Consider the following 14,205-nt stretch of genomic DNA (forward strand, 5'->3'; position numbering starts at 1 on the left):
TGTGTTTTGGGGAGGGGGGGGGGGCGATGCGGGCGCTGAGGGCGCTGCGGCCCCTCAGGCTCCCGGCCATGGCGGCGGCGGCGGCAGCGGCGGCGGCAACGGCGGGATCGGGCCCCGGGGGGGTCCCCGGGGGGGTCCCCGGGGGGGTCCGGGGGCCGGTTTTGACCCTGGAGACCATGAACCCGGCGGTGCGGCGGGTGGAGTACGCGGTGCGGGGGCCCATCGTCACCCGCGCCCTCCAGCTGGAGCGGGACCTGCAGCAGGTACCCCCCCCCCCCCAAAAAAAAAAATAAATCGGGGTACACCCCCCGGCACCTTTAAAAACAGAGAAAACCCTCCCTTCAGCGCCCCCAGACCCGACGTACCCCCACCTGGGACCCCCCAGATCGGGAGAGCTCCCCCCTCCTCCCCGAAAGTGGGGCACACCCCCCTCTTGGCACCCACAAAAGCGGGACCCCCCCACCTCCCGGCACCTCCAGACCGGGGCACCCCCCCCCCCCCCCTCCCCCGGCACCCCCAGACCCCCACCTGGGCACCCCCAGACCCGGGACACTCTCTTCCACCTCCCAGCACCCTAAAAACCGGGACACCCCCAGACCTGGAGCCCCCCCACCACTCCAGCACCCCCAGTCCGGAGGGACCACCCCCCCCGGGCACCCCTAGACCCAGGGCACCCCCCGAACGCGCCCCCCCCCCAGGACCCCCAGACCCAGGGACCCACCGAACCTGTCCATCACCCCCCAAGTTCCTCCCGGGCCCCCCCCAGCCCCCCAAACCTGGGCACCCCCCCCCCCGTCCTTCGGCACACCCAGCCCCCCCCATTCCCCCCCCCCCGAAACCCAAACACCCCCAAACCGGGCACCCCCCACCCCCTGGGGGACCCTCCCCACCCCCTCTGGTACCCCTGAACCCAGTGACCCCCCCCCAGCACCCCAATTCCCACGTGACAACCCCCCCACCCCCCCCACCCCCCCGTGTCCCTGCACCCACCTGGGTCCCTCCCACGGCCACCGTGGGACCGGCACCGGGTGTGTCCCATGGGGGGGGTACGGGGTGTCCCGGGGGTGTCCCGGGGGGGTAGGGGGGGGTCCCAGCACCCACCTCACACACACCCCCCCCCCCCGGCACCCATGGCGGGGGGCAGGGTGCCAGCCCTGCCCTGGCACTCCCTGTCCCTGGCACCCGGCCCCGGGCGGTGGCACCTGGGGACAGCAGGGGGGGGGGGGACGGACACGACGACAAGGGGACAAGGAGGGGGTGATGGGGGGTGACAGGGGGTTGATGGGGGTGGCAGGGCTGGGGGGGGGACAAAGGGGTGACAGGGGTGATGGGGGGGTGATGGTGGTGACAGGGCTGAGGGGGGGTGACAAGGAGGTGACAGGTGACGGGAGGTGACAGCGGTGACAGGGGCAATGGGGGGTAATGGGGGGGTGACAGGGGTGTGACAGGGAGGTGACAGGGGGTGACAGGGATGACGGAGGGTGAGGGGTGACAGGGGGTGATGGGTGACAGAGGGTGACAGAGGTGACGGGGGGGTTATGGGGGCTGACGGGTGATGGTGACAGGGGGGTGACAGAGGTGACGGGGGGTGATGGGGGGTGACAGGGGGGTGACAGGGGTGATGGGGGGTGACAAGGGGGTGACAGAGGTGACGGGGGGGGCGGGTGGTGCCAGGCGGGGGCAGAGTCCGGCTCCCGCGGCGGTGGCCAAAGTCCGGGGCTGGGCGGGAGGTGGCCGTGGCCACCCCAGGGCGGGGGTTGGGGACATTCCCGCGGCCCTGCCAGGCGGGCACTGCCCCCCCCTCGGCTGTCCCCAGTGTCCCCATGTCCCCACCATCCCCCCCGGGGGTCCCCATATCCCCAGTGTCCCCATGTCCCAGTTGCCCCCAGTGTCCCCAGCATCCCCATGTCCCTGCTGCTCCCTGGGACAGGGGACACTGGGGTGATACCAGGACCCCGGGGGTCACCCTGCTGGCAGTGCCACCATGGCGGTGACATCCCTGGGCAGAGGTGGCCGGATCCTGACCCGTGTCCCTGTCCCCGTCCTTGTCCCTTGTTCCTGTCCCTGATCCCTGTCCCCATCTCTGTCCCCGATCACTGTCCCTTGTTCCCATCCTTGTCCCTTGTCCCCATCCCTGTCCCCATCCCTGTCCTTCTTCCTGATCCCTGTCCTCACCCTTGTCCCCTGTCCCTATCCTTGTCCCCTGACCCCTGTCCCCATCCCTGTCCCTGTTTCTGATCCCTGTCCCTGTCCCCATCCCTGTCATTCTTCCTGATCCCTGTCCCCATCATTTTCCCTTGTCCTTGTCCCCTGTCCCCATTCCTGTCCCTTGTCCCCATCGCTCACTCCTGTCCCCATCCCTGTCCCTGCTCCTGATCCCTGTCCCCTGTCCTCATCCTTATCCCCTGTCCCCATCACTGCCCGTGTCCCCATTCTTGTCCCCTGATTCCTGTCCCCTCTGTCCTTGTCCCTTTCTCCTGTCCCCATCCCTGTCCCCTCAGGGTGTCCCCAAACCCTTCACCGAAGTCATCAAGGCCAACATCGGTGACGCCCAGGCCATGGGACAGAAACCCATCACCTTCCTCCGCCAGGTACTGGGGCTGGGGGAGGTGACACCGCACAGTGTTGGGGACAGAGGGACACCCAAGTGTCCGGAAAGGGTCCCAGGTGTCCAAGTGCCACCCCCCCCCCCCCAGGTGACAGCCCTGTGCCTGTACCCGGAGCTCCTGGCCAACCCCTCCATCCCCGAGGACGCCAAGGATCGGGCCCGCCGGTTGCTGGCGGCCTGCGGTGGCCACAGCGCCGGTGAGCGCCCGCGGTGACGCTTTGTGGGGACACTTTGGGGACACACTTGGGGACACTGAGGTCACCCCTAGTGTCCCCCTTTGCCAGGCGCCTACACCGCCAGCCCTGGCATCGAGCTGGTGCGACAGGACGTGGCCCGGTTCCTCCAGCGCCGCGACGGTGTCACCGCCGAGCCCGGGAACATCTTCCTCTCCACCGGGGCCAGCGACGCCATCGTGGTACTGGGGGGGGTGGTGACACAGGGGACACACACACGGGGCCACCCTCAGTGTCACCCCAATCCCTGGGCCGGGTGCCACCCGCTGCCCGTTCCCACGGCGGGTGCCCACAAAGGGACCGTTGTGCCGGGGTTGGCACCGGCCCCGGGACGGGCGGTGCCAAGATGAAGGGGGAGGGGGTGGCACTTGGGGACGATGTGTCCCCGCTGTCCCCAGCACTTCCTCGGTGTCCCCAGTGCCTCCGGGGAGGGGGGGGGCGGGCCCTGCCAGCTCGCTGGCCCCGGTGTGGCTGTGAGCAGGCTCACCCCATGGTGTCCCCTGTGCCCTCACTGTCCCTGTCCCTCACTGTCCCCACACCCACACCATCCCTGTCACCTCACTGTCCCTGTCCCCACGGTGTCCCCCAGGACACCCCAGTGTCCCCATCATCCCTGTCTCCTCACTGTCCCCATGGCCATGAGCTCTCCAGCCCCCCACTGTCCCTGTCCCCTCACTGTCCCCATGCCCACATGGTCCTGTCCCTGTCCCCACACACTCATCATCCTGCCCCTGTCCCTTCACCATCCCTCTCCCCTCACTGTCCCCACACTGTCCCCATGCCCACGCTCTCCCTGTCCCCTCACTGTCCCCGTGGCCATGACCTCTCCAGTCCCTCACTGTCCCTGTCCCCTCACTGTCCCCGTGGCCATGACCTCTCCAGCCCCACACCCTTCCTGTCCCCTCGCTGTCCCCACCACCTTGTCCCTGTCCCCACACCTCCCTTTTTCTCCCCCCACCCCTTTTCCCCAGAGCATCCTGAAGCTGCTGGTGTCGGGCGCGGGGCCGTCGCGCACGGGGGTGCTGATCCCCATCCCGCAGTACCCCCTCTACTCGGCCGCCATCGCCGAGCTCAGCGCCGTCCAGCTCAACTACTACCTGGAGGAGGAGCGGTGCTGGGCGCTGGACGGGGCCGAGCTGCGGCGGGCGCTGGCCGAGGGGCGTCGGCACTGCTGCCCCCGCGTCCTCTGCGTCATCAACCCCGGCAACCCCACCGGTACGCCCGCTGGCACCCGGGGGTGGCACCCCAAAACTGGGGATAGCACCCCAGGGCTGAGGATGGCACCCAGGGCTGGGCTGGGACACCTGGATTGGGCTGGGACCCCAGAGCTGGGACCCCCAAGGCTGGGATGGGACCCCAAGACTGGGATGGGGCACCCTGGGTTGGACTGGAACCCCAGAACTGGGACCCCCAAGGCTGGGATGGGACACCCTGGGTTGGGCTGGGACCCCAGAACTGGGACCCCCAAGCTGAGATGGGACCCCAAGATTGGGATGGGACACCCTGGGTTGGGCTGAGACCCCAGGGCTGGATTGGGACCCCAGAACTGGGACCCCCAAGGCTGGGACGGGACTCCAAGACTGGGATGGGACCCCACGGCTGGGACCCCAAGACAGAGATGGCACCCCAAGACTGGGGATGGCACCCGAAGGCTGGGCTGGGGCCCCAGGGCTGGATTGGGACCCCAGAACTGGGACCCCAAAACTGGGGATGGCACCCCAAGCCTGGGCTGGGACTCCAAGACTGGCACCCCAAGGCAGGACTGGGACCCCTGGGTTGGGCTGGGACCCCAAGACTGGCACCCCAAGACTGGGATGGGACCCTTGGGTTGGGATGGGACCTCTGGGCTGGATTTGGACCCCAAGACTGGGATGGGACCTCAGGACTGGGACCCTAAGACTGGACTGGGTCCTTAAAGCTGGAATGGGACCCCTGGGCTTGGCTGGGATCTCTGGGCTGGGCCTGAGACCCTGGGACTGGGCTGAGACCCCAAGACTAGACTGGGACCTCAGGATTGGGCTAGGACCCTGAGCTGGGACTGGGACCCCTAGGCTGGACTAGGATCCTAAGACTGGTTTAGGATGCCAGGGCTGTGGCCCCTGGACTGGGCTGGGACCATTAGACTGGGATGTCAAGTTTGGAGCTGGGACCCCAAGTTTAAGCCTGGGACCCCAAGCCTGGGCTGAGACCCTCTGTCTGGACTGGGACCCCCCAGTACCCTACTGGTACCAGGGCTGCGACTCCCAATACCCTACCAGTACCGGTGCTGGGGCTCTACTGGTACTGGGATTGGGACCATGACCCCCAAAACCCAACCATTGCTGGGGCTGGGCCCCCCAAACCCCAGCTGGTGCTGAGGCTGGGACCCCCCCCAGTGCCAGCACCCCAATGTCCCCCCAGGACAGGTTCAGAGCCGGCAGTGCATCGAGGACGTCATCAAGTTCGCCTACGAGGAGAAGCTCTTCCTCATGGCCGACGAGGTCAGCGGGACCCGCGGGGTGTCCCCCACCCTCACCCCCATCCCTGGGGGACCCCGACATCCGGGTGACACCCCCTCACCGCCCCCCCCCCCAGGTGTACCAGGACAATATCTACGCCGAGGGCTCTGCTTTCCACTCCTTCAAGAAGGTGCTGTTTGAGATGGGGCCGCCCTACTCAGAGGTGGTGGAGTTGGCCTCCTTCCACTCCATCTCCAAGGGCTACATGGGCGAGTAAGTCCCATCACCCTGCCTGCCATGGCCACCGCGGCCACTGTCACCCCAGGGACGGTGGTCCCACAGGTCCTAGAGGTGTCCCAGACCTGGGGTGGGGATGGAGATGGTGCAGCCTTGTGTGTCCCGAGGGGAGGGGTGGGGATGCCACCACCTCATGGATGCCATGCGTTGGGGATGGAGATGCCACCGCCCTGTGGGTCCCTTGGGGTGGAGATGGGGATGCCATGACCTTGTGGGTCCCAGGGTTGGGGATGCCACCACCCCATAGATGCCGTGGGGCGGAGATGGGGATGCCATGGCCCTGTGGGTTCCAGGACTGGGGATGCCACCACCTCCTGGATGCCGTGGGGTGGAGATGGGGATGCCATGGCCCCATGGGTTACAGAGTTGAGGATGCCACCACCTCATGGAAGCCATGGGTTGGGGATGGAGATGCCACCACCTCATGGGTCCCCTGGGGTGGAGATGAGGATGCTATGGCTCCGTGGATTCTAGGGTTGGGGACAGAGATGCCACCATCTCATGGAAGCCATGGGGTGGAGATGGAGATGACACCACCCCATGGATCCTCTGGGGTAGAGATGGGGATGCCATGGCCTTGTGGGTCCCAGGATTGGGGATGCCACCACCTCCTGGATGCTGTGGGGTGGAGATGGTGGCACCATGACCTTGTGGGTCCCAAGATTGAGAGTGATGATGCCACGACCCTGTGGGGACAACATGGCAGAGCTTTGAGGGGCTCAGAGGACGTAGATGCCACAGCCTGGTGGCTCCTTGTCTGGGGGTGCCCACCACAGACACCCCCCTGCCATGTGTCCCACCTGTGGGTCCCCATCCACCACACCCTATCCCCGGGTCCCAGCCCGTAGGTGGCCACCTTTGGGGGGGGGGTGTCTGCATCCGTGGGGTCCCACCCTTGCGTCCCTCTGTCGTCCCCCGCTGTGGGTCACAGTGGGGGTTGTCACGGGCCGTCTCGTGCCAGGTGCGGGTTCCGTGGTGGGTACATGGAGGTGGTGAACATGGACCCTGCGGTGAAGGAGCAGTTGGCCAAGCTGGTGTCGGTGCGGCTCTGCCCGCCCGTGCCCGGGCAGATCGTCCTGGACACCGTCGTCAGCCCCCCCCAGCCCGGGGAACCGTCATATGACCTGTTCATGGCTGTACGGGGGGATGGGATATTATGGGATGGGATGGGGATGGGAGGGGAGGGGATGGGATGGGATTGGGATGGGGATGGGATGGGATGGGATGGGATGGGGATGGGATGGGATTGGGACGGGATTGGGATGGGATGGGATGGATTGGGATGGGATGGATGGGATGGGATGGATTGGGATGGGATGGATTGGGATGGGATGGGGATGGGATGGGATGGGATGGATGGGATGGATGGGATGGATGGGATGGATGGGATGAGGATGGGATGGGGATGGGATGGGATGGATTGGGATGGGATGGATGGGATGGGATGGATTGGGATGGGATGGATTGGGATGGGATGGGGATGGGATGGGATGGGATGGATGGGATGGATGGGATGGATGGGATGGATGGGATGAGGATGGGATGGGGATGGGATGGGATGGATTGGGATGGGATGGGGAGGAGATATCCCCAGCCCGGTGTCCCCGCAGGAGAAGCAGGCGGTGCTCAGCTCCCTGGCACACAAGGCCCGGCTCACCCAGGAGATCTTCAACCGGACGCCCGGCATCCGCTGCAACCCCGTGCAGGGCGCCATGTACTCCTTCCCCCGCATCGAGCTGCCGCCCCGCGCCCTGGCCGCTGCCAAGGTGCCGTGGGGCTGGGCAGGATGAGACCCAGGGGCTGTGGGGCTGGGGCAGGATCAGTCCTGGGGGCTGTGGGGCTGCGTAGGATCAATCCTGAGCCATGTGGGGCTGGGCAGGATGAGTTCTGCGTGCTGTGGGGCTGGGCAGGGTCAGTCCTGGGTGCTGTGGGGCTGGGCAGGATGAGACCCAGGGGCTGTGGGGCTGGGCAGGATCCATCCTGGGTGCTGTGGGGCTGGGCAGGATGATTCCCATGCAGTGATCGAGGCCCTTGGCGAGGCGTGGGGCTGAGCCCTGCCCCACCTGTGAGTCCGTGGCCACGGTGCCCATGCCGGGCAGCCCGTGGTGCTGAGCCCTGCCCCGTCCCACAGGCGCAGGATCAGGCCCCCGACATGTTCTTCTGCATGAAGCTGCTGGAGGAAACGGGGATCTGCGTGGTGCCGGGCAGCGGCTTCGGGCAGCGGGAAGGCACCTTCCACTTTCGGTGGGTGCTGGGGTGGTGGGGAGGGAGGGGGCAGGGCTAGAAGTTGGGTGAGAGGGTCCCATGGGGCTGGACACCCCCCATCAAGACCCCAATCCCCAGGTGGGAGGGTGCGGGAGGGTGCAGGGAGAAGGGGGTCTCAGGTGCCCGATGGGTTGGGTGTAGGGTGGCAAGGGGCTTGTTGAGGGGAATAGATGGGGGCTGTGGGGTTCAGGGGGGGGGCAGGGAGGGTGCTGGGGGTGTGTGTGTGTGCCCCCCACCCCAGCCTCGCTGCCAACCCCCCCGTACCCCAGGATGACCATCCTGCCGCCCACCGAGAAGCTGCAGCTCCTGCTGGAGAAACTCAGCAGCTTCTACACCAAGTTCGTCAAGGAGTACTCCTAACGCCGGCGTGCCCCCCCCTCCAGAACCCCCCCAGTACCCCCCCCAAACCCCCCCAACACAGCACCCACCACCCCACACTCCTCCCTGGGCCCCGGGTGCCGCAGGCCGGGACCCTGCCCTGGGTGGTCTCGGTGGTCTCCAAGTGCCTCCAACCACTTTGTGCCTTATTGGGGGGGGGGGGGGGGGAGGCCAAGGGCACCCCGTGTTCTGGGGCTGCCCCCCCCCGCTTTGAAACCTCAAATCCCACTAATAAAAGGGTCGTGACCAGCCTGGTGGGGGGGTGTTGTGTGTCACTTACAACCGAGCACCCATGGGTGCCCCCTCTGCCCCACCAGCACCCAGCGGGGTTGGGCTGAGACCCCCCCGTACTCATGACATGAAGCTCCCCGGGAGTGGGGGGGTTTGTGGGGCGAAAGCAGAGGGTGGTGTGATCTGGGGGGGCTTTAATGGGGGGGGGGGGGGTGTCACCCCCCTCTGTCAGGAGAATTCCCGCAGGAAGGCGGCGTGGAAGCGGGTGAGGGCGAGCAGCCCCCGCTCCAGCGCCTCGGCCGGGGGCAGCAGCGACAGCCTGGGGGGGTGGGGGGGGATGTGGGTGGTCCCACACCCCCCCCAATCATCTTGTGTCCCCCCCCAAAACCTCCTGGTAACCAGGCCCAGGGGTCCCCAACCAGCCCCCCCATCAGTGACATCCCCGTTGGCCAACCTCAACCGGCACCCCCCAACCTGTCCTGCCCCCCCCGCCCCGCCCCCAGCCAGCGCCTGACCCCAAACCTCCGCTGCCACCGGCCCCCCAAAACCCACCTCCAGCCCCCAAACCCAATCTTCCAGCCCCCCAAAACCCCAATCTCTGACCCCCTCCCCCAGGCTCCCAAAATCCAACCCCAGCTTCCCAGCCCCCCCACCCCGAGCCCCCCAAACCCACCCCCAACCCAACTCCCAGCTCCCCAACACCCCAACCCCACCCCCAAGCCCCCCAAATCCCATCCACAACCTTCCAGCCCCCACTCAGCCCCCCCAAACCCCCCAACCTCACCTTCCAGCCTCCCACACCCAGTCCCCAATGCCCCTCCAAAACACCAGGCCCCCCAAAACTCACACTCCACCCCCAACCCAGCCCCCCCAAAACCCCCAAATCCCCACCCAGAGGTCACCCACCCCCACCAGCCCCCCAAAACTGGGCTCCCCCCCAACCCCACACCCCCATCAGCCCCCAAAACCCAACCCTGACCCCCCAGACCCCCCCAGCGTCTCCCCCACCCCAACTGCCCCAACCCCCCCTCTCCCCCCAGGCCCCAAACACCGACCCCAAGTGCCCCCCCCCTCCACACACCCCCTCCACCCCTCCGCCCCCCCGTACCCCACATGGGGGGTGCCCCCCTCCTGCCCGAACTCGCTCCCCGGGGCCACCACGAGCCCCGTGGCCTCCAGCAGCTTCTGGCAGAAGAAGACGTCGGGCTCCAGGCCCCGCGCCTGGGGGGGACGGGGGTCACCCTGCGCCGGGGGGCCTGGCCCCGGGGGGCCCCGTGTCCCCGGGGTGTCCCCAGGGGCTCCCCTGTCCCCAAACACCTCCTGGCCCCGGGACTCCCCCCACCAGCGACTGCCCCTGTCCCCAGGACACCCCGATGTCCCCGGGCTGCCTCGGAGCCCCACAGGGTCCCACGACCCTGGGATGTCCGGTGGCCCCAGGGTGGCCCCGTGTCCCCAACTCCAGGGTCCCCGATAGCTCACAGGGTCCAATGTCCCCGGAGAACCCCCTGTCCTCACGATGTCCCGTGTCCCCAAGGACACCCCACATCCTCACGATGTCCCGTGTCCCCAGGGTGCCCCGGGCTCTGGCTTGTCCCGTGTCCCCAGGACACCCCAAGTCCCCAGGGTGCTCCAGGACACCCCATGGCCCCAGGGTGCCCTGTGTCCCCAAGATGTCCCGTGTCCCCAAGGTGCCCTGTGGCCCCCAGGACACTCCATGTCCCTGGGATGTCCCATGTCCCCAGGACACCCCAAGTCCCCAGGGTGAATCATCTCCCGTGCTGCCCCATGTCCCCAGGGTGTCCCATGTCCCCAAGATGCCCTGTGCCCCCCCAAGACTCCCCCCATCCCTGGGATGTCCCCAAGGTCCCCACATCCCCAGGACACCCCACATCCCCAAGATGCCCCGTGTCCCCAAGCTGCCCCCTACTCCCATCGTGTCCCCTGTCCCTGGGATGGCTCCTGTCCCCACATGCCCTACCCCCGGGCCCCCCCAGCCCCCCGGGGTGCCCCCCGGTCCCCCCGGGCGCTCACCCGGGCCTGGCGCAGGGCGCGGGGCGGGAGCTGGATGCGGGGGAAGGCGCGGGCGCCGCCGTGGAGGGGCTGGAGGCGGATGCCGGGGGCTCGGCCCAGCACCTCCTGCACCCGCCGGGCGTTGTGGGCCAGATCCTGGCGGAGGGCCTGGCGGTGCTGGGGGCAGGGGCTGAGCCGGGGGGTGCGGGGGGACATGGGGATGGGATGGGGAAGGGCCGCACAGCCCCCCCTCAGCCGGGGTGTGGTCCCTCACCCCCTGCCGCCAGCAGAACCCGTGTCCCTGCGGCAGGGATGCTCCCCCCGCCCTGACCCACCTCCTCAAATTCGGGGTACGAGGGCTCGGGGGGCAGCGGGGGGTCCACGGCCGTCTGCAGCATCACCTGCCCCAGGATGGGGGGGTACACCGACAGCCCCCACGTGTAGAAGCATCTCAGGACACTCGGGTCGATGTTCACCAGCTCGAAGAAACCTGCTCGGTACCCGCCCCTGGATGAGCAGCAGGGTGGAGGAGGCTGAAAATGGAGGTTTTGGGGGGTCCTAGGGGGGGTTTGGGGGGTCAATACTCACCCCCCGACCCCCTTGGAGAGGGAGTAGAAGGAGACGAGCTGGACGGCGGAGGCGAGCGGGGCCCCCATCTCCCACAGCACCCGCTTGAAGGAGAGGAAGGGGCGGCCGGGGAGGAAGGCTCGTTCCTGCTGCACCTGCGGCACCCGGGGCTCAGGGGGAGCCGGGCTGGGGGGCACGACCCCCCCTCAGCCCCCCCCAACACCCACCTCGTCCGCCAGCAGCAGGAGGTTTTCCTCGGCCGCCAGCCGGATGATTTCCTCCATGTTCTGCCGGCTCAGCACGTGGCCTGTTTGTGTGGGGGGGATTCCACTCGTGTCCCCCCCCAGATGTGGGGAAACTGAGTCACGGAGCCGCCATCCCGCCCCCCATCCCCCCAACTCACCCGTGGGGTCGCCGGGGTTGACCACGCAGAGCACCTTGGGGTGACACCTCGCCCGCGCCCGCCGCAGCGCCCACCGCACCGCCTCGGTGGCCACGGCCCAGCCCCGCTCCTCGGCCAGCGGGTACGGCACGGCCACGGCCCCCGCCAGCCCCACGGCCGCCCCACGGCGCGGGGGGCCCGGTACCGGCACCAGCACCCCCGTGGGCTGCGCCGCCGCCTCGTCCACCACCAGCGACACCACGTCCTGTTGGGAAGAGCCGCCGTGGCTCGGGGGGGTCCTCGGTGGCCGCACGGCCGCCGGCGGTGCCACCGGCGCTCCCCGTGCCACGCTCACCACCACGGCCGCCGCGGTGCCGCTGCAGGGGACGATGCAACGGGGGTCGCTGGGGACGCCCCCGTCCCTTTGCTCCAGGTAACGGGCCACCTTGGTGGCCACTATGCCGGTGACGTACTCCAGGTTGTAGGCCCCTGGGGACAGATCTGGTGTCACCGCACCTGCTGAACCCCCACCTGTGCCCCCCCGCCTCACCCGTGGGGCCGCCCCCCACCCACCACGGTGTCCCCATCCCCGCCGTACCGGGGCTGCCGCCCTGCAGGTGCTGCAGGATCTGCCCCACGCGGCGCTTGGCATCCGCCGGCACGCACTCGTCATCCAGCAACTCCGGGTACGCACAGATGGCAGCCACCTGTGGGAATTTGGATCCCCCCTTTCCAGTCACAGGCCCCCCCCCCAACACCCCGTGGAGCTCCCAGGGTCACAATCTGCCCCCTCCCCTTCCATCCCCAGGGTGTTTGGGGGGTGCTGAGCATCCTGGATTCAGCTGTGCCCCACATCTGGTTTGGTCGGGGATTGATGCTCAGCACCCTCATGGTTTTGGGGTGTGGGGAGGGGGGCGTCAGGCTGTGGGACACCCCCCAAGTGCAAGCAGCCATGGGGGTCCCCGTTACCTGCCGGAGGAAGGTGAGAGGCTGGTGGCCAGAGGCAACCGCGTCCCCCGAATGGCAATGGGTGACCTCAGTGAAGGGCTTGTCCTCGCCCTTGGGGACAGGAGCTGGCTCAGCGGGGACACCATCCTCTGTCCCCCCATGTCCCCGTCCCCCAACCCCAGGGGATGTGGCCGTGGGGGCTTGGGGCAGGGGGAAGGCACCTTGGAGCATCCCAGGGCACCCCAATGGAGGGGGGACCCCAGGGGCGGACCCGGCCTTTGTGGTGCTGTGGGGAGCTGTAGGGACATGGGGTCTGGGTGGCCGTGGGGACCTGTGGGGCTCTGGGGTGACATGTGGGTGGCCATAGGATCCCTGTGAGGCTCTGGGGCCACAGGTGGCCAATGGGGACCCGTGAGGTTCTGGATCTGTGGGTGGCCATGGGGACCTGTGGGGATCGGGGCTCTCAGGTGGCCACAGTGACCTGTGGGTAGCCATAGGGTCCCCATGGGGCTCTGGGGCCACAGGTGGCCATGGGGACCCGTGAGGTTCTGGGTTTGTAGGTGGCCGTGGGGACCCATGGGGCTTTGGGGCCATGAGTGGCTGTGGGTCTCGTGGGACTCTGGAGCCACCAGTGGCCACAGGGACCTGTGAGTGACCGTAGGGTCCCTGTGGGGCTCCGGGGAAGTGGTGGCTGTGGGTCCCGTGGGGTCCAGGGAGGGTCCTGTGGGGCTCTGGAGTGAGTCTCACCTGGGCCAGCTCCTCCTCGATGGCAGTAGCCCGCTCGAGCAGGAGCTGCAGTGGAGATGGTGGCGTGTGCCAGCTCCCGGGGTTCACCAGAGCTGGGGGGCAGCCGATACCCCCCGAGGTGCCACTCGCCGCCATGGCCGAGGCAGGACTGGACCCGTGGCCGGGGGGGCAGGGAGGCGGCCCAGGTTAATGGTTAAGGGCCCGGCGGTGCGTGGCGTGACGGGACGGTGCGTGGCGTGTCGGGACGCCCGGGGCAGGCAGGGTCCTGCCCGTCTGTCCTTCCGTCCGTCCGTCCGTCCGTCCGTCCCTCTGGACCCAGCTCCTGCCACGTGACGTGCGTGACACGGGGCAACGAGCAGTACTGGAGACATGGGGGGGGCCTGGGAGTGATGACCACCCCCCATTTCCCACCCAGTGCCCCCTCATTAGCCCGTTTCCAGCCCCATGACCCCACACACGCCTGCCCCATTGCCCCCCGCTATATGCCCACCAGCACCCCGTTACCCCCCTGCCCACCTCGTTACCCACCACATGCTCTTTTACCCCCTGCTCACCCTGTTACCCCCCTTGTTACCTGCCCCATAACCCATCCTGGTACTGGCCTCATTCCCCACCTCGTTGCCCCTCCAAATACCCACGCCATTACTCACCTCGTTACCCACCCCATTACTAGTTACCCACCCCATTACTAGTTACCCACCCCATTACCCTCCTGAATTCCCACCTCGTTACTGTGCCAATTACCCACCTTATTACCTGCCCCATTACCTGCCCCATAACCCATCCTGGTACTGGCCTCATTCCCCACCCTGTTACCCTCTCCATTACCCACACCATTACCCACCTGATTACCCTCCCAAATACCCTCCCCATTACCCACTCCCTTACCCTTCTTGTTACCCACCCGATTAACCTCCCAAATACCCTCCGTTACCCTCCCCAACACCTGCCCCATTACCCTCCCTGTTACCCACCCGTTTCCCTCCCTTCTCATTACTCGTCCCATTACCCTCCCCGTTATCCATCTCATTACCTTCCTCATTATCCTCCCAAATACCTGCCCCGTCACCCACCTGATCACCCTCCTCAATACCCTCCCCA

At 67.7% G+C, this 14,205-nt stretch overlaps 2 protein-coding genes across 2 annotated transcripts; one reads left to right on the top strand and one right to left on the bottom strand.

Annotated features, from left to right (window-relative positions):
- Positions 1-59: 59 nt before the first annotated feature.
- Positions 60-8,451, top strand: GPT (glutamic--pyruvic transaminase). The gene is made up of 11 exons (XM_074897540.1): positions 60-263; positions 2,502-2,591; positions 2,697-2,805; positions 2,893-3,023; positions 3,813-4,056; positions 5,242-5,321; positions 5,416-5,552; positions 6,538-6,712; positions 7,187-7,342; positions 7,708-7,820; positions 8,111-8,451. Exons 1-11 carry the CDS (start codon positions 69-71, stop codon positions 8,199-8,201), a joined length of 1,521 nt encoding a protein of 506 aa, XP_074753641.1. The 5' UTR covers positions 60-68; the 3' UTR covers positions 8,202-8,451.
- Positions 8,452-8,637: 186 nt separating this feature from the next.
- On the bottom strand, positions 8,638-13,386 carry LOC141958274 (alanine aminotransferase 1-like). Its single transcript, XM_074901123.1, has 10 exons — positions 13,105-13,386; positions 12,379-12,468; positions 12,008-12,116; positions 11,431-11,898; positions 11,255-11,334; positions 11,049-11,182; positions 10,796-10,967; positions 10,482-10,637; positions 9,559-9,671; positions 8,638-8,769 (listed from the first exon to the last, which is right to left on the bottom strand). Exons 1-10 carry the CDS (start codon positions 13,237-13,239, stop codon positions 8,679-8,681), a joined length of 1,548 nt encoding a protein of 515 aa, XP_074757224.1. The 5' UTR covers positions 13,240-13,386; the 3' UTR covers positions 8,638-8,678.
- Between the last annotated feature and the right edge of the window lie 819 nt (positions 13,387-14,205).

Source organism: Athene noctua, chromosome 2 (assembly GCF_965140245.1).
Source record: "Athene noctua chromosome 2, bAthNoc1.hap1.1, whole genome shotgun sequence".
Lineage (NCBI taxonomy): Eukaryota > Metazoa > Chordata > Aves > Strigiformes > Strigidae > Athene > Athene noctua.

Coding starts and splice junctions, on each gene's coding strand:
- GPT (XM_074897540.1), top strand. CDS start 69: ATGGCGGCGGCGGCGGCAGCGGCGGCGGCAACGGCGGGATCGGGCCCC. Junction 264..2,501: donor TGGAGCGGGACCTGCAGCAG/GTACCCCCCCCC, acceptor CTGTCCCCTCAG/GGTGTCCCCAAACCCTTCAC. Junction 4,057..5,241: donor CAACCCCGGCAACCCCACCG/GTACGCCCGCTG, acceptor ATGTCCCCCCAG/GACAGGTTCAGAGCCGGCAG.
- LOC141958274 (XM_074901123.1), bottom strand. CDS start 13,239: ATGGCGGCGAGTGGCACCTCGGGGGGTATCGGCTGCCCCCCAGCTCTG. Junction 9,672..10,481: donor GCGCCCTGCGCCAGGCCCGG/GTGAGCGCCCGG, acceptor CGTCCCCCCCAG/GCGCGGGGCCTGGAGCCCGA. Junction 8,770..9,558: donor GGGGGCACCCCCCATGTGGG/GTACGGGGGGGC, acceptor CCACCCCCCCAG/GCTGTCGCTGCTGCCCCCGG.